Source organism: Periophthalmus magnuspinnatus, chromosome 5 (assembly GCF_009829125.3).
Source record: "Periophthalmus magnuspinnatus isolate fPerMag1 chromosome 5, fPerMag1.2.pri, whole genome shotgun sequence".
NCBI lineage: Eukaryota > Metazoa > Chordata > Actinopteri > Gobiiformes > Gobiidae > Periophthalmus > Periophthalmus magnuspinnatus.
The window spans coordinates 14,505,278-14,532,116 of NC_047130.1; the positions used below are offsets into that span (position 1 = coordinate 14,505,278).

Genomic DNA, 26,839 nt, shown 5'->3' on the forward strand with positions numbered 1-26,839 from the left:
GGGCTTCATCTCAGACCTGGAACAGGGCATGGATATGATGTGTGACGGATATCGTGCTCCTGAGGTAACCCTGGGTGCTCCCCTGTCCGAGGCCCTGGAGATGTGGAGCCTGGGCTGCTGCCTTGGAGAAGGCTTCTTAGGCTGCCAGCTGTTCTCCTACGTGTCCTCCTATGACCACCTGAGGACCATCATCCACCTCCTTGGACAACCCAGTGATGAAATGCTACAGAGAAGTGTCTACGCTGATAAATACTTCCTCCAGACAAACATCCAGTGGAGATTCAAGAGCCCCATCGAATACCAGGCCACAAACTGGAAAAAGCCTGAGGTCTCTGAGTGTGAATTGGACCAGTTTTCAAATCTAGAGGAAGCCATAATGCTACGGGCTGATGGCATGGACAAAGATGCTGTGTTGGACTTGGAGGTTTTCCTTGATTTTCTTAAAAATCTTCTCCATGTCGACCCTGAGAAGAGGCTGACTGTCGGCCAAGCCCTAAGGCACCCGTTTATAACAATGGAACACCTGATCTACAGTGACGGTGAATATGTCCAAAGTGCCTTTGATCTTATGGCAGTAACCCTGAAGACCTCCAAACGAGCTGAAGGAAATTCAGACCAGGACTCTCATTCCTCTGCAGCTTCACTCGAGAGTCCATGGTCGTCTCTGGCCTCTGGAGATGTGAGCTCTCCTCCTGAGGACCATCATATGTCGTCTGAACCTGAGGAATCTGACTGGTCCTACAGCCCTGTGACTGAGACTGGCATAGACTCTTTCATGGGAAATGATGATGTTTCCTTCATCATTCAGCCTGTGGAGGAGAATAACCTGTGCATGGACATAAACGTCACTGACCCTGATCTGCTCTGGGACAAAGGACCCGTCCTGTTCTCGTTCGAGATGGACCAGAGTGATGAGGTCAGCTCCTGTTTGAACGAGGAGCATACGGCTGAACCTGAACAGGCTGAGATTGCTGTTGGTGATTCTTCAGAAAAGGCAGATGCTGCAAACAATGGTGTGGATAAAGGACCCATCCTGTTGTGGTTCGAGATGGACCATAGTGGTGAGATCAGCTCCTGTTTCAATGAGGAGCATACAGCTGAACCTGAACAGGCTGAGATCGTTGTTAGTGACTCTTCAGACGAGGCCGATACTGCAAACAATTGTGTGCACAAGAGCACCTCCGTCTGGTCACGCATCAAGAAAACGTTTGGAGATGTCATGGCGCGTTTACGCCGATCCATGGCCCCTGTGCGTCGTTGCTTCACCTCCAGAAGGCGTTAAAAGGCGCCATTGCAAACTTATTTATTTATTTATTTATTTATTTATTTATTTATTTATTTATTTATTTATTTATTTATTTATTTTATTTTTTTGCAAACTTATTTAAATAAAAATTGTTCATTAGCATTCAAATGAGTTAATCTATTTATTGGTCAAATGGTTTCCCCGACAAACTTTTTGAAAATACAACTTTATAATTTAAAAATAGACAAATACTCACTACGAATACTTGAAATTTATTTAGCATTACATTGAATTAATATAAATAAAATAAATAAATATAATACTGGAATTTGTTTTGTTAACATAGAACACACTGAATACTAGGGCCTGGATCATAAAGATGATTCAGATGTGAGGTCATATGCCAAGTACTTATTACATAGCCTATACTTGAAATGTAGGTCTAATTAGTATGAAGTAATTGGCATGTTGAATCCTTCAGGCCTATAAGCTCCAAGAGCAGTCTGTTGGTGATATTAAGGTAACAATGATGGCAGTGATTAGGTAAGACTGTCTTTAATGCATGAAAGACAAATGTAGCACAATTTCATTTGGCTGAAACTTGCTTATTTGGCAGTGTATATCATGTGAATCCTTAAATCAGGGGTCCCCAAACTTTTTCCTGTGAAGGCCACATAACTTTTCGCTTCTCTGATGGGGGGCCGGGGTCAGTTTGTAACAGAAAAAGTATGACAATTGCAGGAGTGCCTAAACGTAAAAATTTATTGTTTTCCAGAAAGCCACACATAATCAAATAACCCTTTCTGGATTCTTCACAGAACAAAAGTCAGGAAATAAATAACACTATTAATGAAATAAATAATAATCAAATTACCCTCCCTGAGTTCTTCACAGAAAAAAAGTCCTTTACATAAACTTTCTGTTGTTCCGTGCACAATCTTAACAGGTCCAAGTTCAGCTTAGTTGTCAGAGCAGAATCTTTTACTTAAATGACTCATATGAGCAGTCTCTCAAAGTTCTTGTGTTCCTTCTTTATACTTCTTTTGTAGGTTCCAGTAGGCTTGTAGACATTGCTGTTTGCAGCTCTCTCTCATCAACTTCCCTGTGAAAACCACAAAGCAAGCAGGCTGAAAAACTGAACTAAGTGATACAGCACCTACACAGCACAACCAGTACCACTACCAGTATGGTTGTGGAGATGGATTTTATCCCAGTAGATCTTATTTTGATTAATGAGTCATTCTGAGTATAAAAAAATATAAAGTCAGCTTACCTTTGTATGTTCATCAGTGTGAACTGTGGGCCTGCATCTGGCTGGTGAGAAGTTGAATGTCAGGTTCCATTTTAATCACTGCCAGCCTCAAACACTGATGCAGATGTTCATCTGTCAATCTTGATCTCATTGGGGTTTTCAGCAGTTTCATGCGTGAAAAGGTAAAAGGAAATTTTGAGTGCGCTATTTTCTCACCAACTGAACATTTAAACACGGGTAAAAATGGCATGACCCTTAAATAGTGCCCCCTGTAGGGAACAGTGTGGACATTTGGACACAGCCTCATTCTTCTTCTCTATGTCAAACAAAGTGTGTAAACCGTAACTCAGTGGGTTTGGTTTCATGGTGTGGGCGACAGTGACGGCTCAGGCCATGAAGCGTGTTATCTGAGCAGTCTAAACCTAACCAACAGTGTGAGTGTGCAAACATAAGTGTTTCATTCTTGTGTTCTGTCTCAGAACTTGGTACACTACAGATAATGATCATGGGCTTCAGTTTATACACATCCTGTTGAACTCACAAAGGCTCATCTTCTCACGATCGCCATCCACAGTAATCTTACAACAAACCTTTTCCAAGCATTTCACATCAAACACGTCACCGCTGCACCGTGATTTGCAGTAAAATGTCATCTTAAATTTAAAAGCGTGGTAGAGATTGAGCGATGACAGTCACCACGCTCGCAAGACTCTTTTTCCTGTGTTTATTTTCTGCCAGTGGTTTTTACCATCATCTGCACCTCAGGCTTTAGCCTGAGTGAAAGCGCCTGACACTTTGAACACTACATTAGTGTGACTATAAAAAGGATTTTTTATTATATATATAAATATATATATAATCGATCAATCGATCATATGCAAATAAATGCATCATATAGTCGAAGAAATGAAAACCAAAATAATTTTACACAGTGTTTATTAAGGACAGTTACATGTGAACATGGAAGAGAAAACTCACATACTCTTACTTAGTTTATAAATGATTCAGAATCTTTGACGGGTATTAAGAGGTTTTATTCTTCTATGGCAGGGGTTGGCAACCTTAACACGCAAAGAGCCATTTTGACCCAGTTTCCATGGAAAATAAAAACACTGGGAGCCGCAAATACTTTTTGACGTCTAAAATGAAGATAACATTGTATATAATTATAATAGTAATGTAACGGAATAATGTAGGTTTTATTTTCACGGACCGGCCTTCTACACGTGGAAGATAAATATGGCAAAAGTAACTTAAGTGCATAAAAAAAATACAACTCATTATACTGCTGAATCAGTGGGAGCCCTGCACTTGTTTCTTTGCGATGAGGTGGACCCATCGAGCAGTGATGAGAGACAATGACACCCGCAGCGTGATTATGTCTAGTCTGCTCCACAGTTTCTTTCAAAAAACTCTAAAGGCTTATTTTATAACCCAGGGTGCTTAGTCCCAATGTGCCAAAGCAGTTTTGAAGGTTTCATTGCCTCATTTGCTTTTCCCGCATATTACACAGAGCGGACTCTGCGCTTGAGTCACCTGTAGCGACAAACCCAGATTTAAATAGGACTCCTGGTGTTGTCTGTTAAATTTAGCTTCCTTTTTCTTTGAGGTCGTCGGCTCCTCTTCTGGCTCCTCAGTTGGCCTTTTCCCCTTTGTTAAAAGCTCTCCAAAGACTTTAGTTTTGGCTCATTTTCACTCGCTTGTGGCTCTACTTTTGGGCGACGTGTCTGATGTGTTATACGTGATACGTCATCGTGGAGACAAGAGCAGATCTATCACAGATATAATAAACTTGCCACTACATCAAATAGATTTCTGTGGCGATTTCCTGTCAGGATTTTCATTATATATATATTATATCTACGGACAAGCTTATTAGCGCGTCATGTGGGACGGGCGAAATTTACGTCGAAGAAGATCCTCCTGCTCCTGAACCTCTGTGCACAGCGTCTGAAAATCGGGGCTGTGTCTTTACGCAGGACTGTCAGCTGTGTCTGTGAGGCATGAGCAGTGTCATTTTAAACATTGTTCCGCCAGTGTGAGACTTATTTTGAGCAATGAAAAATAAGAAAATATAATTTTATTTTAATATTTCAAGATCACAATAATCTTCCAGTTTAAACTACAATTTAAAAAAAAGAACTAACACAAATAAAATACACTTCATAAATACTTAAAATGTATTTTCCCAAGGCATACAGAGCCACAGTATAAGGATGAAAGAGCCGCATATGTCTCCGGAGCCGCAGGTTGCCAACCCCTGTTCTATGGGGTATTAAAGAGGGAGTATTTTACTTCAATGGGGTATTAAATTAGGGAGTATTTTACTTCTGTAACACATTTACATCACCATGTTTCCGTTTATTGTTCACCCAAAACAACATAATGTGTTTTTTTCAATTTCATTTTTGAAGCTCTGAGTTTTCCTTCCCTTTTCTCTCCGTGTTAAGTCACTCCCCCTTCAGAGCACTATCACAGTACAATTAGAGTGGATCCCACTAATAAAACTACTGCACATCTTGATACACATCACATCAGGTTTGTCAAGTTGCTGTGTACAGTTTTTTATCATGTTTTTGTATATATATGGAGAATTGTAAGTCTAAAACCTCTCGAGGCATGTTTTTGATATAACATGACGGAAAGCTCCAAAAAGTCAATTTTGCAGAACATCCCCAGAACAAATAATATGTCCTAGCCAAGCACCTGTATCCTGGAGTACACACAGTCGACTGGGTCACTATTCCTCTGACTCCTGAGCTTCCTGTTGATGCTCAAAGCAGCATAATGGAGGTGGTCTGGTTCATTCTGTTCAAAACAAATATGTATTATATTACATTTTATAGTAATTTTATATATATATATATATATATATATATATATATATATATATATATATATATATATATATATATATATATATATATATATATATATATATATATATATATATATATATATTTATATTTATATTTATATTTATATTTATTTATTTTTCAGTGACTATTTAGTAAATGGCTCTCAACCTGATTTTTTGCATCTTAAAAAGGTGAAAAACAAAACTAGTTCATTTAAAATAGTTTGAAGCATCCTAATTATTCACCATGATGATTTTATAAGTTCTTTTCACAAATTTCAGAGGCTCAGAAAGACAACAACAACAACTAGCATGCTAACAGTTCACTTCCTGTTATTTGGACTTCCTGGACTTTTTTGACCTCTAGAGCTGCTTATACAATATATCTGTACTGGGGCAAGGCAAATTTATGATTTTACACAAAAAGGTGAGAGTAACTAACTGAAAAACTGTTGGCTAATGCTAGCTAGCTTGTGACTGTAAAGTTATTTGAGGGGATCGGTTTAAGAGCACAAATCAGCTCACCTGTTGGAGTTCAGTTTAGTCAGTTCTTTACAGTCAGATTATTTTAAAATAAAGATCAGATTAAAGTTTAACTTGAGTAACAGTGCTTCAGATAGAGTAGTGCCTACAGTTAGCATCACACCCCCAAGGAATCCTGAGGACATCAAAGTATTAATATATTATGTATTATATTATATACATTTGCACTGAAATGTGAGGTAATTAAATGTGCAGAGTGAGGTAAAAGCATGTGGATAAACAGAGTGATCATATTCTAGTCAAAACCATAATAAAACATAATAGTAAAATCTGAAAATGACAATGAGTAAACTGTACGTGTGTGTTCAAACTGTACGTGTGTGTTCAAACTGTACGTGTGTGTTTAAACTGTATGTGTGTGTTTAAACTGTACCTGTGTGTTTAAACGGTATGTGTGTGTTTAAACTGTACCTGTGTGTTTAAACTGTACCTGTGTGTTTAAACTGTACATGTGCGTTCAAACTGTACGTGTATGTTTAAACTGTACGTGTGTGTTTGAACTGTACATGTGCGTTCAAACTGTACGTGTATGTTTAAACTGTACCTGTGTGATTTAATTGTACGTGTGTGTTCAAACTGTACGTGTGTGTTTAAACTGTACGTGTGCGTTCAAACTGTACCTGTGTGTTCAAACTGTACCTGTGTGTTTAAACTGTACGTGTGTGATTTAATTGTATGTGTGTGTTTAAACTATATGTGTGTGTTTAAACTGTACCTGTGTGTTTAAACTGTACGTGTGCGTTCAAACTGTACGTGTGTTCAAACTGTACGTGTGCGTTTAAACGGTACCTGTGTGTTCAAACTGTACCTGTGTGTTTAAACTGTACGTGTGTGATTTAATTGTACGTGTGTGTTTAAACTGTATGTGTGTGATTTAATTGTACGTGTGTGATTTAATTGTACGTGTGAGTTTAAACTGTACGTGTGTTTAAACTGTATTTGTGTGATTTAATTGTACGTGTGTGATTTAATTGTACGTGTGTGTTTAAACTGTACATGTGTGTTTAAACTGTATGTGTGTGTTTAAACTGTACGTGTGTGTTTAAACTGTATGTGTGTGTTTAAACTGCATGTGTGTGATTTAATTGTATGTGTTTAAACTGTACGTGTGTGATTTAATTGTACGTGTGTGTTTAAACTGTACGTGTGTGTTTAAACTGTATGTGTGTGATTTAATTGTACATGTGTGATTTAATTGTACGTGTGTGTTTAAACTGTATGTGTGTGATTTAATTGTACATGTGTGATTTAATTGTACGTGTGTGTTTAAACTGTACGTGTGTTTAAACTGTATTTGTGTGATTTAATTGTACGTGTGTGATTAAACTGTACATGTGTGTTTAAACTGTATGTGTGTGTTTAAACTGTACATGTGTGTTTAAACTGTACATGTGTGTTTAAACTGTATGTGTGTGTTTAAACTGTACGTGTGTGTTTAAACTGTACATGTGTGTTTAAACTGTATGTGTGTGCTTAAACGGTACGTGTGTGTTTAAACTGTACCTGTGTGTTTAAACTGTACGTGTGTGATTTAATTGTACCTGTGTGTTTCCAGTTGTCGATGATGAGCCGTTGTCCTCACACTCTGGTGCTGTAAATCACAACAGAACATGCTCATTATGAATCATCTCTTATTAATCTAACATTAAAAAAACACACATTCATACCTCTATTCTGCCTTTTGTTTTTCTTCATCACATTGTACAACGACAAAGCCAGCAACAGAACAAAGACCACGGTGAATGTCAGAGCTCCAGCCAGTGTGTAGAGAACAGGGTGACCTGTGGCTGCAGCATCTTTATGAAAGAACACAATATTAAGTATAATCACTCCCACATGGATTATGTACATCTGGGTTTTTCTTAAGATTTAAAAGGCTGTAGGTCTCATTGTGGAACAGGGTTGAAGACATGGACACATGAGCTCTGATGGCAGGAAAAACCTCCGAATGTCCTATCATCTCTGATATACATTGGTGGATGGTAACAAAGTAAAATTAGTAAAGTACTGTATAAATTTTAGTTATCTGTACTTTACTTAAGTAGATTTTAAAGTGTATACTTTTTACTTTTACTTCACTACATTTTTTTAACTGGACTGAAATGTAAATGTACTTTTTATTATTGTTTGAGAGTGTTTATTTTTAACACATTCATAATTTGAGCAAAACAAAAAAGCAAAAACAGCTAGAGGAAAAAAAATTGACTGAATTGTTTCCCTTTCTTACGATGGAGCATAAGGGTCACTTAAATTAAAAAAAAATATGCGGGCACTACGAGAATAAAGTCGTAGCATTTCGACATTAAAGTCGTAATTTTACGAGAATAAAGTCGAAGCCTGAAAAAGTCGTAATATTACGAGGAAAAAAGTCGTATTTTTTTGAGAGTATAGGCTGCTGTGTGAATGAGTATGGAAGCCCGTTTCCGCCATGAAAAAAAAAATAAAAGCCCCACAGAAAGTCGAAATTACGAGTTTTAAACTCGTAATTATGAGTTTAAAACTCGTAATTATGAGTTTAAAACTCGTAATTATGAGTTTAAAACTCGTAATTATGAGTTTAAAACTCGTAATTATGAGTTTAAAACTCGTAATTACGAGTTTAAAACTCGTAATTAGGACTTTTAAAACTACTAATTATGAGTTTAAAACTCGTAATTAGGACTTTTAAAAGTATGAATTATGAGTTTATAACTCGTAATTTTGGGAATGTAACATTTACAAAAAGTGAACCTTATCAATTTTGATTAAATGAATTTGGTATTTTAATAATTTCCTCAATAAACCAGCGGGGTTGTGACCAGCTGGCACTCTGCTCAGACCAGGAAAACGAGCGCTCACAGACACAGAGCACAGCTCATGAGTGGTCAGAACAGCACTCAGGGCCCACTGATTTGTTCAAGACGCCAGAAACTTTACTGGAGCTTAATTTATTCATTTTTTAAAAGTATGTAGGTGATAAACATAACAGTCCTCCTCCTGTCTCCTCTGCTCTGTACACTCAGTTGCAGTGTGCTACAAGCTCAATTAAGACTTTAAAAGTTCTAATTACGAGTTTTAAACTCATAATTAGTAGTTTTAAAACTCATAATTACGAGTTTTAAACTCATAATTTGTAGTTTTAAAAGTCCTAATTACGAGTTTTAAACTCGTAATTACGAGTTTTAAACTCATAATTACGAGTTTTAAACTCATAATTACGAGTTTTAAACTCATAATTACGAGTTTTAAACTCATAATTACGAGTTTAAAACTCGTAATTTCGACTTTCTGTGGGGCTTTTATTTTTTTTTTCATGGCGGAAACGGGCTTCCATAAATGAGTGACCAGTGCGTTATAAAGAATTTGGAGCATTTTGTTCAGATATAGCAATTTCTTCCAAATCTGTCTGGTTCCTCCGACTAAACAAACTCAAATGCTTGCAGTGTCCCTTCAAAGTACTTATACTGATGATAGTGCAGTGACGGTGGGCTAAAAGACACAGTATGTCATCGTGCGTAAACCCCAGTTGAATGTTTATCTAAACAAAAAGCTCCAAATTCTCCATAACACATAACGCACTGGTCACTCATTCACGCACAGCAGCCTATACTCTCATAAAAAACGACTTTTTTCTCGTAGCGCCCGCATTTTTTTTTTAATTTAAGTGACCCTTATAGTCCGTCGTACTTTCTCTCTCTCTCAAATTTCAAATCTTTATCAAAATCACATTTGAAGCTTTATTAGATCTCAAAACCTGTGCAAAATACTTTTACTTTTTACTCTTATTAAGCTAATTTTTAAATGGGTACTTTTTTCAGGTAATACTTTTTCTTTTACTTGAGTATATTTTTGTTACCAGTACTTTTTCTTAAGTAACAAAATTGGAAACTTCTTCTACCGCTACATTTAATACTAAGTGGCTTAGACAAACTGTGGCTTTGAGAGTACGATCTACCACAGGTCTATAACTGGACTATTACAAATGGAAAACGGGGGCTAGAACATCATTGTCCTAAGTGTGGTCCTAACTAAAATGTCCAGTTTAAATGAAGCAAAACACTGCAGAGGATTCTCACTATAAAAGATGCACCGTGTACATTTTCTGCTTGTCCTCTTAAAGATGCCTAAAAGGTTCTACAGTATAGCATTAAATGTATCTATTTCCATGGACACAAGCAGAAATAAGAATGCATGTCTTTCAAAGTATGTTTGTGGTAAATGTAATAGAAAAAAAAAGCTAAATATATAAATTGATTGGCATACATTCACAGCAAAGCAAAAAACATCTCCATGAGACAAGCAGGTACTAAACCAGAAAAGTTACATGGTGCACCTTTAAAGTGGTACTGATCTGCTTGGTCAGCCGTCACTTTTCTTACCCTTCATATTGACTCGGGTCCCATTCCCAAACAGGACTTGTCCACAGGCGGCCACAGCGCAGTAGTAGGTCCCAGTTTGCTGTGAGCTCACGTTGTGTATGGGGAGGTTGTAGACACAGGGGTTGTTTGGACCGTCCGTGTTGCTCTCACACTGATCACTGCTGCCTCCATGGCTGTAAAGGAGTCCTGCTGCAGACTCTTCAGACTGTTTGAACCAGTGAACCCGGTGTTGTCCTACACAGCTGTCAGTCTGGACACTACAATGTAAAATGACAGAATGTCCTGGTTCTATTTCCTCATGAGGAGACTGACGGACCTCAGCTGTTGGGTGCAAACTCTTTACAATCACAGTGACACTTTCCTGAAAGTCACTTTGGTGTAAAAAGCTTCGCACACAGTGATACACAGCAGAATCAGAGCTGCTTACATTCATGATGGACAAGTCATTTTTATCATCGCCATAATCCATCTTGAAATGATTGTTGCTTCGAAATTCTTTATAAAATTCTCTGTTTTGGTCATACTTAAAGTAAGAAGAGATAAGTACTGGTTTCATGCCCCATTTTTGCCTGAACCAGTTAAGTTTAGCTCCGACCTCAGATGAAGTGCACCGTAATGTAATGTTATCTCCAAAAGATGCTGCGAGGAAACCACCCTTCTTGTGTAGACCGTTCTGAGCTGAAACAAACAAACAAAAAAAAGATTAAGAATAAGGACAAAATTCACAGAATCTAACAATTCAAGCCATGGGAATTGTCTTCACCTGTAGAAACCAACAGCAAACACAGGGTTAAAAGAGATTTCAAAGGTGCCATCTCCCTCATATTCTGGTGAAATGAAACATATTGATACGATCTCTTCTCTTCATAGTGAAGCTTGAGTGTGATTGGTCGATCTAAAGAGATACAGTACAATGAGGTGTGTCAGCAGGGTCACGTGTTTTTCCATTTGTAGATTTAACGTTTGACTTGTACAGACCAGAGGACTCACATGCTTAGTTTACCTGACAAAAGGACTGCCTCATTTGAAAAGACCCAAACTGATCACTGACCATTAGAAATGACTGAATCATTATTTGCACAGTCCTAAATGTAAGGTAAATCCTTGTATAATAACATAGAATAAAACATGAAGTGACATCAGTGGTTCACTACAGTGAACCACTGATGAACCACTACGCCCTTCGAGACAACTGTTGTTGTGATTTTGGGCGTTACAAAAATAAATGAATTGAATTGAATTGAAAGGCCACTAAAAAGGGGTGGAGTCAGCAGCAGAGAATCATTTCTGCAGTTTTGAACAGGAAGTCTAAGGATCACTTTTTATTTTTATGCCATTTTAGATCAAAATTGTGGTTTACAATGAACAACATTTGTAATTTTGATCTATGTATTAAGGATGGGGTATACAATACCAAGTATTTTGGGAGGTTATTCTTCAATACGGATACTCATACTCAGTACTGGCCTAATCTTAAGAGTGATGGAATTTAAATAAATATAGAAGTACAAAATGGTTTCAAATAGCCACTAAAGGACAAAAAGAAGAGGTTGAACACTTGAAGAGATTGGATCACAGGATTTCATCTCTGCTGTTGCAGATGATGTTGTCCCGATGGCTACATTGTGCCAAGACCTGCAGCCGAGTGTGGGGTGGTTTGTAGCCGAGTGTGAAGCAGCTGGGATGACAATCAGCCCCTCCAAATCCGAGGTCATGGTTCTCGACCAAAAAAGGTGGTGCCCTCTGCAGGTGGGTGGTGAGTCTCTGCCTCAAGTGGAGGAGTTCAAGTATCTCGGGGTCTTGTTCATGAGTGAGGGAAGGATGGAGTGTGAAATTGACAGGTGGCTCGGTGCAGCGTCTGCAGTAATGCAGTTGCTGAGTCCAAAGGCAAAGGTCCTGATTTACCAGTCAATCTATGTTCCTGCCCTCACCTATGGTCATGAGCTCTGGGTAATGACCGAAAAGACAAGACTGTGGATACAAGCCGCCGAAATGAGTTTCCTCCGCAGGGTGGTTGGGCACTCCCTTAGAGATGGGGTGAGGAGCTCTGTCACACACAGGAGCTTGAAGTAGAGCCACTGCTCCTCTACACCGGGAAGAGGCCCTGGGGAAGACCCGGGACACGTGGGAGGGTCTATGTCTCTCGGCTCCCCAAATTTCCCACCCGAGGGCAAAACTTTACAGAACCCTCTAGTGAAACATGCATGTAGTGTCGGGCTGTTGAAGTTGCCTTTGAAGTTTTTACATTTATTTTTTAAAGTTGTTCTTTAAATGCATGCATGACCAGGCACTACCAAAAAACTACCATGGTGAAAAAAAGCTTTAAGATCTAAGTCTGAAAACTCAAGGAAAATGTATTTAAAAAGCACATTTCCAGGAGCCTGTCATCAGTCCGAGCGTTCATGGTCCTGTTTAGGAGTTTGATTTTCTAGCTAACTTGTGACTGCGATCTAAAATACACTTAACATCATTACATTTATCATTACATACATTTTTCCCCAGTGTTTTTACGTTTAAAATTTGACTTCCTGGTTGGAAATCATAACATTACACTAGGGAATTTCAACTGTTACCTAGCAACCACGTGGTACAGTGGACAAAAACCTCTCTAATGTACACAGAGATTATTATTAGACAAGTACAAATATACAAAAATCACCTTCATTTTGTTGAAATCATACTATAATGTTGTTATCTCCTCAAAAACAAACCTGGAGTTGTGTTTTGTTTCATTCACAAACACAGTGGAGCACTTCCTGTTGAAGGGTATGTCAAGTAATAAAGCTTTTAAGTTGCATTACAAATACATATATCAAAAATATGGAATGCATATTGATTGAATAAAGTTTCTTAGGGGCATCACATATACATATATATCTTTTGATACTGAAATCATATAAGTTTTGAATATTATGTAATCAGCATTTTTATACTGAATTTATATATTCTTTGAATGTTGTATCTTTTTGGAGGTTGTCTAACAAGCACCATACTAAAAGTTGAACCCCATCTAAACTAGGTCAAAGGTAAAACATGAATTATGGGAGACAGTTGGTCCCTTGCAGAAACTCCTTTAACCGAGTTAAGGCAACATAGTAGGAGGTGAATCATGTTGTTTGACAGCTACCGATGTTTGTACTAGAGTTCGAGCATTTTGTAATAACACTGAAACTATGTTAAAGGTAACATTGTGTGATATGAATTGGGGAAGGCTGTTGGGGTTGTGTAGACGCTCCTTTACAGGGTGGTCGGATGAGACTCAAGGCCGGAAAATAGACTGGTGCAGCCCGGAGAGATGAGCGAGGCCGGAGGGAGGAACCTGGGTGACAACCTACTCAACATAATATTTGCATATTCATGTTTCATGTTACATTTTTATGTTACGGGGCCAGGTAAAAGCAGACAGACCGCCTGCTGCACACACGAGGGATAGATCATATGACCCCGGGTCGTGTATTAGATTGTAACTGTCAGGGGAATAAACTTTTGAGATTTGAACTGATTGAATCCAGTCGTCATTTTGATAGAACACGCCTAACACTGTATTACCACATGACATCACAGTGGAATAGATTGTTTTCTGTTTGAGAGAGCTCAGCCTAAATATACAGGGTTTGTGCGTTAAACATGTGTGAATGAAACAAAACACAACTCCAGGTCTGTTTGTGATGAGGAAACATTAGAACAGAGATCAGAAAATGGCGTAATATGGGCCCTTTAAGTATCAGGAAAATGTGTTTGTCAATTTATTATGTCATCAATATGGGACTCTCTACTTCCTGTCATTTTCAACACATTTTTCAACTTTTCTTCAAATTGTTTGAGTGGTGTAAAACTATAATTTATATTTATAACAGACTTTATGCCACCAGATTAAGGCAAAATTTAAGAATCATAAAAACTTGTCAAATGAACTTTAATTAAACTTACATTTGGACTCATGTTCAGTCTTTCACATTACACAACTTCAAATTATGGATATAAAAAGAAAATAAGTAATTCTGCCTTACCAGCAGAGGGCGCATGGACTCTTCTGGTGCACTGAGGAGTGAAGCAGTTTACATTAGGCTATAAACAAGAGGCTTGTTTGAGAGGAAATGATGAGAATGAGTCTTGTGAAGGTGAATGGACTCGAAAAACCCAGAGGAGCAGCACCTGATGATGTCACCAGGTGTAACAGAGTGTTGTGATCCATACAGAAGATGAGTAAATATGCAGGATTACTGAAACATGTCTGAATGAAACAAAACACAACTCCAGGTAAGTTTCTGTGGATGACGCTGTATGATCATAGGGTTAAAGCCCCACTGTGGGACATTTTACCACATTAGAACAGAGTTAAAGCCCCACTGTGGCACATTTCATCACATTAGAACAGGGTTAAGGAGTATAGTTTATCAGGATAGCGGTGGTTTAAAATATTGCACACCGAACACTTACCGGTAATTTTATTTGAAAAACAAACCCAACAGCTTCCTCATATTCCAATATTCCAATTATTAGTAGTAGTATTTTTATAAGTATATTTTTGGCTTGAAATAAAAATTAAAAATAAATCAGTATTTTTGTGGGGGTAAAAACCGCTGCAGTAATGTCTATGATGAACTGGACCTTTACACCATTTTCTGCTTTATGTGACAGTGTTGTTCTGTTTCATTCACACAAACCCTGTGTATTTAGGCTGAGTTTTTCTCTCAAAGCTCAAAATGCTCTGGACCTTTCAAAGAGACACAGTACTGATGAACTCATCAACACATATAAAGTGAATGTCTTTTGTGCACTGTCCCGGTTCAAATAAATACATTCAAAAGTCACAGTGCAAACGTGTTTATAAATAGTTTATTAGTATAAATGTGTGAGAATGATAAAAGGGTAAAACCATGATGCTTCTGAAACAGTCCTGTTTAAACTGAGGTCAGAGGATAAAGAAGATGTCCTCCAGGATACGGCTCTCCTCCAGGTCGAGGTGAGAGTCAGCGGTCAGCGGGGTGTGGCTTCTGAAGGGGGTGGGGCCTGAGATCAGAGGGGCGTGGTTCCTGAAGGAGGAGTGAGGAGGCTGCAGTGCTGCTTTAGGCCTGCATGTGGTGCTCCTCTGTTTGCTGCTGGGACACACAGGGCTGAAGATCTCCAGTAACTCAGACAAAGACAGGTCCAGTCTGGAACAGACAGGGTATGCCTGAGGGTTTGGTTTGGACAAGGTTCCTTATTGTAACTTTACTGTCATCATAGAAACATGACCTCTGCATTGAGAAGGGTGTGACTGCAGCCAAAGGGGGACGCCATGATGAGTTCCACTAGCACCATATGCAGTTGGTTTAATACTCAATTATTGACACCTAACCATAACCCTAACCACAGAACCTTAAAAAGAGGTGGCATTTTACTTCTATGGGGTATTAAAGACATCACAACACAATGAACGTGTATAGCTAATGAAACTACTGCACATCACATCAGGATTGTCAAGTTGCTGTGTACAGTTTTGTATCATGTTTTCGTATATTTATGGAGAATTGTTGTATTCCTATACAACAATGGGTTGTAGCAATGGTGACGTAGGCATGTGGGTGGAGCCTTGTACACAATTGTACAGCTAACCGTAAGGAGGGTTTGAATAGGGCCTGTGAGAGATCGCTAGATTACTCAAACATGCATGGATGACATTTAAAACCTCTTCAGGCATGTTTTTGATGAGGGCTCAAACTAATTTATGCCACTGACACAAAACATCATAACATGGTAAAGGTAGAAAAATACATTTTTCAGAATACCCCCTCTTTAAACAACTTAAACATATGGCTGTCGTGAATTATGAACTTGTCCCATTTTTATTTATTTATTTATTTTTTTATCATTTTGTTGCACATCACACTAGCAAGCAGCAGATTTTTTTTTTTTCATTTGTACCAAAATGACTACGTGAAGCTGTCGAATCATACGGATATCACTGATTAAGATAATAAAACTGGATATGAATCACTCCAAACACAACTTCAGAGAGTCAATGAGAAGAGACTAGAACATTGTTAAAAGCTCTAAAATCCAGAAAGGGGAGGATTACTGACCTGGTCTCTGGACTGGCGAGAGGGCGTTGAGAAGTGTCCATGTCTCTCCTGAAGCTCGTCTCCTCTGGAAGAATGAGATTTAATCAGACATGTTTCATAAAGCAGTGAACAGCGGCCTTAGAGAGGGACTATTGATACTTTGTAGTGACATCGTGCTGGGGGTGTTCTACATGTCGTAAAGGCAGAATGTTTTGTGTGCATTGTGTCTCATTGGTAACTGCAGATGATTGTCAGAAAACTCAAGAAAAAAAAATCTTAAATAGATTTAAAGAGCACATTTTCAGGTGCCTGTGATCAATCCAAGCATTCATGGTCCTGTTTATTTTGATTGTCAACAAAAAGCAGTTGGCTAATGCTGGCTAGCTTATGACTGTAATGTTATTTAAGAAGGACTTGTTTAAGAGCACAAATTAGCTCACCTGTTGTAGTTCAGCTAAATCACTTTCTCGTCAGATTGTGTTAAAACAAAGCTCAGATTACAGTCTAACTTTAGTAACAGAGCTTCAGACAGAGTAGTGCCTATAGTTAGCATCACACTCCCCAAGGAATATTAATATCAGCAGTAAAGTAATAGTCAATAGGCCATTTTTAAGGTTAATTTTAAAGCCCACATGGTGACATTTGACATCCGCATTTGGTCCAGTCTTCAGGCAAACATGTAAACTCCACACAGACAGACCCCACACTCTGAACCAGAGAGTGGTCAGGACTCAGCAGGACATTTAGTGACTTAAATGGCCTTGTCTCTCCCCAGTACAGATATATTGTATAAGCACCTCTCTCTTGAGGTAAAAAAGTCCACTGTGTGCTGGCTGCATCTAATTATAAAGTTTTCTATTGTCTGAGAATCAGGAAGTGAGCATTAGCCTTCTAGTTGTTAGCTTTACCGTGACAACAAAACTCCACACTGACCTGTGCTGTGCTCTTGGGCATAACCCTCTTTCTGCTCGTTTTTCATCGCGTGCCTGCAGAAAAAGAACAGACAATAAAACCATGTATTTGTGTAGACGTTTTACAAGCAGCTGCTGTTATTACTGTCAGTCTGAAGTCACCTGGAGGCTGAAGGAGTCTGTGACGGCAGAGGCCCAGTCTCTGCTGGTGAAGCGAGTTTAGGATCTGCAAATCTGGAACAAACGACAAAATCAATCACGTTCAAATGTCTCTGGCGTTAGTGGAGTGCCTCTAGTGGTCATTCAGTGGAGTGATATTGTTTAAGTAATAGTACATGTGAGATCAATGCGCCGTGTTATGAGGTGCTAGACCTGTCACCATAACACATTTAGAAGTACAATATATTGCTGAAGTAAATATAGACGATACACAATAATACTGAAACTAATTGATCCCACTGACACAAAAACTGAAGAGCACATTTAAACCACAAAAACTATTCTAAATCTGCAACATTTTTTTAAACATGAGCTGCAATAAAAAATAACAGAATGAAACACTTTAACCGTTAATTTGCATCTGTAATGAGTCACAGGAGTTATGTCTTCAACCTTCTACGGCTCAATATATCATATAGTGCAAACATAAACAAAAACGTCCCAGTAGTGCAAAGAATAAATACACACAATAAATATTCACACCCAAAAATATTGTTCCTCCTATGAAATATATAGAATAAGTTGATGATCATGACAGACCTATGAGGTGTGTCAAACCCACACAACACTCACTGAATGCTGCTCCTCATCACAGCTTTAAACAGGCTTCAACACTTTTCACTGTGTTTTAAATAAGACATTTATCTGCAGATTACTGATAATATGATATACAGTGCAAGGAAAAAGTGAGGCTAGTGAGATCCATGTTTCAATGAACAGAGAAGTAGGTGAGGAGGAAGAGAGGAGCATGTTTATTCAATCCTTTTACCTGTTGTGTTGTGAACTCTCCTCCTGGCTCCTCTTCTGCTCCTCTTTGCTCCTTCTCTGCTCCTGCTCGCTCAGCCTCCTCTGCAGTCTCTCTCTCTCCTCCTCTAGTTGGATCTTCTGCATCAGGAGCTGGTTCTTCCTCTGGTCCCAGTCCTGAGACTCGAGACCCAGACTGGAGGAGCCTGCAGTTGACCTGAAGGGAGGGGACATGTGTCAGATGCTCTCCCATCCTCCCATATTCTGGTGTGTCAGATACATAGACTGTATATATAAATAGACATAGCTAGCTTAATGGGTGCATTCCAAACAGGAAGTGATCATGTGCACGATTCAGATCCATCGACTCTGGCTCCAATTCACTTTTTATTGAATAACTGTGGCTCCTCTCTCTGTAACTGCTGCTGCCAGGCTCGTCATTCTGACCATAACCCGCTCTATGTGACTTATTTCTCTATTTTAGCACTAAATCAAGATATGAACATTAATAACAGACCTACTGTACCTAGGTGCTACTCACGGTCGGAATTCCAAATATGGAACTGGGCTCCAGATTAGCCGCTATAACTACTAGCCTCGATGAGTTTCATATTGAGCCCCCAGATCACTTCTTTACACAGTCTATGTTCAAATGCCCTCCCATCCACCTGTATCTGTGTCTCAGATGCCCTCCCTCCTTACCTCTGGTGCTTATTGCAGGTCTTGTTCATTGGCTGGGTCTCATATCCGCTGTCTGGACCCAGGTCTGCATCTGTACTTGGATCACGGGAGTAGAGAGCTTCCTTTGGCTTGGGTTGGTGGCACTGACAGGCCCCGGTGCTCACAGGGAGGATGGCGTCACTCGTCACATGGCCTGCACTGGGATGGGGGGCAGAGGGTGGTGCAGAGTTGTGTAGGTGCTGCACCAAAAACAAAACACATGTGCAGTCAGACAACAACTAGCATGCTAACAGTGCAGTGCAAATTCTCGGACAATAAACACGGCAGACTTATTTGGACCTCAAGAGTTGCTTATACAGTATATCTGCACTGGGGCAAGACACATTTTGACATTTGGTTGTGGTGCTGACCTGAGGGCATAGGACTTGAGGGTGTAGGACCTGACTGTGTAGGGCTGCAGTAGGATGGTGGTACTGGGCCGTAGGGTGGTGGTTTGACAGTAGATGTTGGAGCTGTGGCTGAGGGACAGTTGCATGATGGGTAGTAGGACAGAAATGCGCCTGGTGTCCATGAGCGGGGGCCAGGCTGAGGTAGGAGCCATCACACACTGAGCCGTTAACTAGGTTAGCGTTAGCTTGGTTCGTTCTATTAGCTTTGTCTGCACAGCCGTACGTGCTGCTGTGTGAGGCCTCCTCTGCTCTCATCTGGACACAGACATAACAAAGGAAAGTTTTAAGATTAATCAATAATCTAGATAATTCCAACAATAACATAACAATAACAATATAAAATGGTTAGCACAAAAACGGATAGTTGCTTTTCAGTATCTGCACTGACATTCAGGAAACTAAAACCACTGGTTGCAGTCAGTTAAAATTAATGACAAGTTTGGAAATGAGATCTATGTTTTGTATTTATTTATTTTTTTAAAGAGGGTGTATTGTTATTTTATTTATTACACATCGAAAACACACCTGAAGAGGATTAGATGTCATCCATGTGTGATAGGTTAGAATGATATTATATATTATATGCCCCTAATAATATGCTCTGTTCTTATATACAGTGATGCAAGTCATAATGTGATTTCATGCCAAGAGAGAAAATAGTTAAAAATAGTAAAAGGTTTGCAATAGTCATTTACATAAGCCTTACATAAATACAGTTAAAAATACTCTTAAACCATTTCTTTTCTCTGGCTAAGATCTGTTCCTCACTATCTTCAAAGGAGTAGTTAGTGGCTTTGAGATGGCGATGTACGGCGGACTAAAGTCCACAGAGGCTTTCGCATCCGTGTTGGTACATCCTCTTATGGAGTGGCCGCTTAGTTTCTCCAATATAACGCTCACTGCACTCTTCACTACATTGAATGGAGTAGACCACATCACTTTTTATCTTGTGGGTGAACCAGTTTTTGTCTTCAAGTGTTTGTAGGTTTGAAAAAGACAGGTTTGCCTTTCTTTCTGGGTTCAGATTCCCTGTTGTCCTGTTTTTTTTTGGCTCTCTTAGATCTATTGAAGGCCCATTTTGGATATCCACAAGCAGAGAGGGCTTTCTCCACATGTTGCTCCTCTTTCACGGTTTCCTGTGTTTGTGGGCAACACTTGAGCTCTGTGTTGTAAAGTACGGATAACTCTGAGTTTGTACTGCAGTGATTGGTGTGAATCAAACAGCAGGTATTGGTCAATGTGTGTGTGGATTTACTGAAGACTTCTACCTGGAGACACCAGTCCTCTCCTATAGTTACTGCACAATCTAAGAAGGCCAATTTGTTCTCCTTGGCCTCTTCCCGTGTGACCTTGATGTTTGGATCTACAGCATTAATATGTGCACTAAAGGTTTCCAGATCTTTAAATTTTGAACAGGAGGTATTGGCCTCATTTCCAGGCACTCCACCCATGCATTGGTATCGATACGTGGATGACAACTGGACTAAAATCAAAATTCAAGTCCACCAGCTACCTGACCAGAACTGAAGAAGCAGCTTGGAAGAGCAGCGAAACGTCTTCACTCCTACAATGATTTGTCCAGTTGACAGATTTAAACGTCGTCTTTTGCTATTCAAAGGAATTGTAATCATATCATCAGTAATGAGCTACTCAGCCTGGGATTCCTTTAGTGATTGGTAATGCCACCACAATCACCCACCACTCGGGGAATTTTGCACTGTTTCTCACTGCATTAAACTTCTGTGTAAGAGGAACAACTATAAACCACTCTCATAATTCTTTTTTCCTATTTTCAGGGATGCAACATTCCCCATTTCCAGGGGTACTACACATGCATGTTTGTGTATTTTAGTGATCTCTCTCTGATTTGTGCTGCTGTCTTGTCCAGGACTCCCTTGAAAAAGAGAATAGTGATCTCAGTGGGACTTTCCCGGTTTAATAAAATAAAATAAAAATTGCATAAGTAATACTTAGTCTTCCTTGAACTGTAGGGGTATTTCTTCCATTTGTACCTGTGAGTCCAGTTTGTCCTGTTGTTCTTTGAGGTAGAGCTGGTACAGGCCCATCAGCTCCTGACACTCTTTGTACTGCTGCTGGAGTCCTGTCACCAAGGCTTAAGGACCAATACAGGTACAAAACTAAGAATATACACTATATAAACTATGCATCTATTGTATTATAGCCTGGCAAGTTCAAACTGATGTCTCTATGTATGTTTTACAGTGTAAACCATACATGGCACCAGACTGATAGCACTCTGTAAAATTTACACAGAGTGCTATCAGTCTGGTGCCATTCCATCTCCTCCTCAAACATGATCCAGTGTTTGCCATAGATTTTGGGGAGACTATGGTGAAGTAATTTTGATTTGACTCATTTCATTTTATACAATTTGTTGCATATATTTCATCTTAACACTCCATTTTGCCCAGTATTGTTATTTTTTAAAATGCTTTATTTTATAAAACAATGAGAAACAAAGTGTGCTTTTGCAGATGTCACAACCCCAATTCCAACTTCATTAGAAAAGGATTTGCAAATCCTTTTCAACCTATATTGAACTGAATAAACTACAAAGATATGATATTTAATGTTCAAACTGATAAACTTTGTTTTTATGCAAATATTCACTCATTTTCAATTTGATGCTTGCAACACATTCCAATAAAGCTGGGACACAGGCACCAACGAATGGGAAAGTCGAGGAATGCTTAAAATACTCCTGTTTGGAACATTCCATAGGTGAACAGGTTAAGGACAGTGTCATGACTGGGTATAAAAGGAACATCCCAAAGGGCTCAGTCATTCACAAGCAAGGATGAGGCAAGGTTCACCACTTTGTGAACAACTGCGTGAGCAAATAGTCCAACAGTCTAAGAAAAACATTTCTCAACATACGATTGCAAGGAATTTAGGGATTTCATCATCTACGGCCCATAATATCATCAAAAATTCTGAGAATCTGGAGAAATCTCTGCACGTAAGCGGCAAGGCCAAAAACCAACATTGAATGCCCATGACCTTTGATCCCTCAGGCAATACTGTATTAAAAACATGAATGTGTAAAGGATATTACCACATGGGCTCAGGAACACTTCAGGAAACCACTGTCAGTTACCACACTTTGTTGCTACATCTCCAAGTGCAAGTTAAAACTGTACCATGCAAAGAGCCATAAATCATACATAAATCAACTACACCCACAAACGCCGCCGGCTTTTCTGGGCCCAAGTTCACCTGAGATGGACTGATGCAAATTGGAAAAGTGCTGTGGTCTGATGAGCCCACATTTCAAATTATTTTTGAAATTCATGGACATTGTATCCTACGGGGCCAAAGAGGAAAAGGATCCGGATTGTTACCAGCACAAAGTTCAAAAGCCTCCGTGATGGTATGGGGGGGGTGAGTGTCCATGGCATGGGGAACTTACACATCTGTGAAGGCGCCATTAATGCTGAAAGGTACATGCAGGTTTTGGAGCAACATATGCTGCCATCCAAGCAACATCTTTTTCAAGGACGTCCCTGTTTATTTCAAATAGAAAATGCCAAGCCACATTCTGCATGTGTTACAACAGTGCGGCTTTGTAGTAAAAGAGTGCAGATACTAGACTGGCCTGCCTGCAGTCCAGATCTTTCTCCCATTGAAAATGTGTGGCACATTATGAAGCGCAAAATACGACAACGGAGACCCTGGACTGCTGAGCAACTGAAGTTGTACATTCAGCAAGAATGGGAAAGGATTCCTCCTGCAAAGCTTCAACTTCCTCAGTTCCCAAACGCTTATTGATTGTTGTTAAAAGGAAAGGTGAAGTAACACAGTGGTAAACATGCCCCTGTCCCAGCTTTATTGGAACATGTTGCAGACATCAAATTGAAAATGAGTGAATATTTGCATAAAAACAGTAAAGTTCATCAGTTTGAACATTAAATATCATGTCTTCTTAGTTTATTCAGTTCAATATAGGTTGAAAAGGATTTGCAAATCATTGTATTCTGTATTTTTTTTTAAGTTTTACAGTGTCCCAACTTCATTGGAATTGGGGTTGTATTTTATCTTTAAACACACTTTCTAGTATATTAAATTAAAACACTGTTCTTGAAATATGAATAGTCCTGCTGTTTTTTTCAGATACATAGATGGATATAGATCCACTGTTGAAAGGATACTCTCTCGTTCCTTAGCGATGATCAAATTCTGCGCCTCCAGCTCCAGAATCTTCTGCTCAAACTGTCCCTGCTCATCCAAGAAGCGCTGGACTGACTCCTCCTTCTCCTCACTGACCCTAAGAGAAAAATATGAAGACAACCACATTATTTCAAACACCAACAAGCAGAACAATCCACTGTCTAATCACTGCTCCAACTCCTTCTCCTCACTCACCCTAAAAACATATTATACCAAGTATAATCCCTTAAACCATCCACTGTGTCTCTGTGGTCTGTGTTCCTCACACCAACAGCCACAGTATAGGCCTAAAATACAGGCTAACTTTATAAGTGTTTAAACATTAAACCTAGAGAGCAATTCAATGTTTTAACTTAATGCTGTATGACAGAAATGCGTGAGATCATATGAATAAAATACTGGCTCTAGGCTTTTTTGTGATTAGTGCCTTTTAAATGAATACAGTGCTAAAGAGGTGTAAGTCCAGTGAGAGGGATCCCGTTGCTGATAATTAAAAGTCTTACAGGACATGCAACTCAAACATCATGTTTTAAATGTATCAGACAGAGACAGGTGTGTGATCGGACCTGCTGAAACCTTTGATTCAACTGTTTCTTTGGACACTAATAGAGACAAAGGTAAAATAGCCTTGACAGTCAGAATCTTGGGTCAATTGTTGACGCTGCACCAACTCTGGTCATTTTGATGAAACAGAACCGAGGATTTGATGATCCTGGTTTGCCCAAATAAGCCAGGGTTTGGCTTTAACTCGCCTCATGGAACAGCCCCGTGCTGTACCAAAGAATCTGCAGTTAAAGAGATACACAGGCCTGTACCTGGCCAGTTCCTGAATGAGGTTGGCAATCCTCTTCTTATCTTCAGGACACAGGTCTTTAAGAGAGATATGGCTCCTCTCTCTCTCCACCTGAACACAACAAAACACATTAGAAACATTTCAGTTTGAGTAAAAAAAAAAAAAAAAACCTGGGCGATACAATAAAACTTTGTGTCTGGCAGAGATTGTTGGTTCTATCGATACTTTGCAGCTGATCTCATCAACATTCCCTAGAGGTGTGATGCCAACTGTAAGCACTGCTCTGTCTACCTGAGGTTTATTTTAACACAATCTGACAATAAAGAACTGACTTGTGAACTCCAACATATTTTCTGGCATATTTTCATGGATCATTATGCTATAATTTGGACCTTTTAAAATCGCAATATTCATATAAAACAACTTAATAAAAGAAACAAGTCGTCACCATAAACATCATCACAACAAAGCATAGCATGCTGCCAGAGCCTTCTATGAATTGCTGTGGATATCATTTTCATTTGTACCAAAATGATCATGTGACGCTGCCGAATCAAGTATCACTGATTAAGAAAATAAAACTGGAGAAGAAAGTCACACTGGGCGTGTACCAGTGGAAGTGAAAACGGGTAGATCTGCGAAATGGTGTCTTGAAAATAAGTGATTAAAGATTAGTCAAACATGAATCGCTCCAAATACTGTACAACTTTAGAGACTCAATGAGATGGAAATGACTACAACATAGTTAAAAGCTCTATAAAGTATATTTTGCAGAATATATGTATCACATTCTTCTAAATATAGTCGTAACATCACCTGTGACAGTTGTAGAAAAACATTTGGTCCTCTTGCAGTTTGGTCCTCCAGTGTAGAGAGGGGGACTTTCTCTGAGCTGCTGCCCCCTGAACACTCCCTCTGCCTAAGCTTGTGCCCTCCTGAATTCCCCCTCTCCCTCTGCCTGGGTGTGGATCTCAGTGTCGGCCTTTTCACTGCAGCCTGCTCCTGCCTGGTTCTTCCTTTATTTGAGCTGTGAGGTGCAGACACAAATGGAATTCCTCTGTTCACACCTAGAAACAAAAATTGGACAAAGACAAAATAACTAACTTGCCATTTTCAATTTATATTTTAATAACCGGATTCTGTTCAAAGTTCAAATTTCAGTCTTTTTGTGTGGGCGTGTTTAAAATGCAAACTGACAAACTAATAAAAGAATCACATTTCAGAACATGTTTGTACAGATCTAAACTACAGAGTTAGCAGGTTTTTATGCCGAATAAGGCCCCATGGAGACACAGGAAGAGCATCTGACACACAAGGAGGGCATCTGACACATAGGGAGGGCATCTGACACATAGGGAGGGCATCTGACACACAGGGACATTTCAGAACATGAGATTATAGATCTAATCTTGCACCCATAAAATGCATTCTTTTGCAACTCTCAATAATAAATGTACCAGACCTGGACGACTGAGGGTCTACACAGACAATAATAAATGTAGAGAGTATTTTCTAAATATGATGCTGCTTAGCTACTTGTAAAGTTTAACTAGTATTATTGCTATTCTACAAAACTGAGATAATTTAAAGGTTTAAGCTTATGTTGAACATTGTCTATGAAATAATAAAATATGATGTTCTGTGGGCAGTACAGTAACTTAAAAGTGCATTTGACAGAGTAACATGTTTTTCTAATATTGACTTGGTTTGGTGTGGTCGTATCTGTGGTAAATATTTATCATAGTTTTACATCAGAACTATTGTTTACATTATGGTTGCTAGATAATAGAAATGGAATTACCTCGATGTATATCACATCTGTTGCAGTGTCCAACCAGGAAGTAAAACTATAAACTTCACCAAAATTGCAAAACTAGGCAAGATTAGTAGTAAAACCTTATTTCCAGTGATGTCATCTGAGTTTTAGTTAAATGAGTCTAATCTGTCATATACACTTAAGGTAAAAATTGTGTATTATATTGAATTTTGCTTACCAGGAACAAACGCCAGAGGCTGCTCTTCGTCCGACACTAAACATGAAAAAAACAGATATAACTCAATATAACTTTACTGTTAACAAATCCAAGAAAATATAAAGGAATAACTGATACATCTTTGGAATAAGACAAAGTTTCGAAACTAACTAACAACTAAAACTAAACCCCCCAAAACATGTATAACATGTGTTTCCACACGCATACTAAACAAGAGCACATTTATAACATGTCCCAGTATAAATCACGCGTTTATTTAAGCGAAATTCACCATCATTTATCCAAAATATTCCCGTTTTGTGCAGGTTTGCTTTCGATGCCGCCATTTTGAATCAACCGCCACTCCCGCGGGACTCCAAAAAGGTTGGCATTTCGTCCGGGGGCGGAACATAACGTTACACTGCAACCATGGCAACCACTTCACACAAACACATGCACACATTTATAGGATCAGGGTTAGGTCTATGAAAAGGTAAATTAAGGGTTTTTGGTAAGGTCTGCTAATCCAATCTTGACAAAACAGATGCAATTTTTAGCCAAAACTAAATTATAAAAAAATT

General features: G+C 39.0%; 2 protein-coding genes across 2 annotated transcripts; both read right to left on the reverse strand.

The window, feature by feature from the left end:
* Window positions 1-5,192: 5,192 nt before the first annotated feature.
* Window positions 5,193-11,971, reverse strand: LOC117370937 (uncharacterized). The gene is made up of 5 exons (XM_033966490.1): window positions 11,833-11,971; window positions 10,257-10,934; window positions 7,566-7,694; window positions 7,440-7,489; window positions 5,193-5,306 (listed from the first exon to the last, which is right to left on the reverse strand). The coding sequence occupies exons 1-5, from the start codon at window positions 11,969-11,971 to the stop codon at window positions 5,193-5,195; spliced, it is 1,110 nt and encodes a 369-aa protein (XP_033822381.1).
* A 3,105-nt stretch (window positions 11,972-15,076) lies between these two features.
* Window positions 15,077-26,627, reverse strand: kiaa1328 (KIAA1328 ortholog). Its single transcript, XM_055222081.1, has 13 exons — window positions 26,551-26,627; window positions 26,280-26,315; window positions 25,102-25,352; window positions 24,308-24,396; window positions 23,474-23,589; window positions 21,317-21,405; window positions 19,266-19,559; window positions 18,877-19,094; window positions 18,200-18,391; window positions 17,374-17,445; window positions 17,234-17,286; window positions 16,322-16,385; window positions 15,077-15,412 (listed from the first exon to the last, which is right to left on the reverse strand). The coding sequence occupies exons 1-13, from the start codon at window positions 26,603-26,605 to the stop codon at window positions 15,172-15,174; spliced, it is 1,770 nt and encodes a 589-aa protein (XP_055078056.1). The 5' UTR covers window positions 26,606-26,627; the 3' UTR covers window positions 15,077-15,171.
* Between the last annotated feature and the right edge of the window lie 212 nt (window positions 26,628-26,839).

Bases quoted from the DNA above. Each gene is read 5' to 3' on its own strand.
- LOC117370937 (XM_033966490.1), bottom strand. From the start codon at position 11,971: ATGACCTCGGATTTGGAGGGGCTGATTGTCATCCCAGCTGCTTCACAC. The intron at 10,935-11,832 runs GTGATCCAATCT...TGTTTGTTTCAG, and splicing joins AACAGCAGAGATGAAATCCT to CTCAGAACGGTCTACACAAG. The intron at 7,695-10,256 runs GTAAGAAAAGTG...TCTTTCATAAAG, and splicing joins GACCCGAGTCAATATGAAGG to ATGCTGCAGCCACAGGTCAC.
- kiaa1328 (XM_055222081.1), bottom strand. From the start codon at position 26,605: ATGGCGGCATCGAAAGCAAACCTGCACAAAACGGGAATATTTTGGATA. The intron at 24,397-25,101 runs GTGATGTTACGA...TGTTGTGTTCAG, and splicing joins TTTTTCTACAACTGTCACAG to GTGGAGAGAGAGAGGAGCCA. The intron at 17,446-18,199 runs GTAAAAGGATTG...CGTTTGTTCCAG, and splicing joins GAGAGTTCACAACACAACAG to ATTTGCAGATCCTAAACTCG.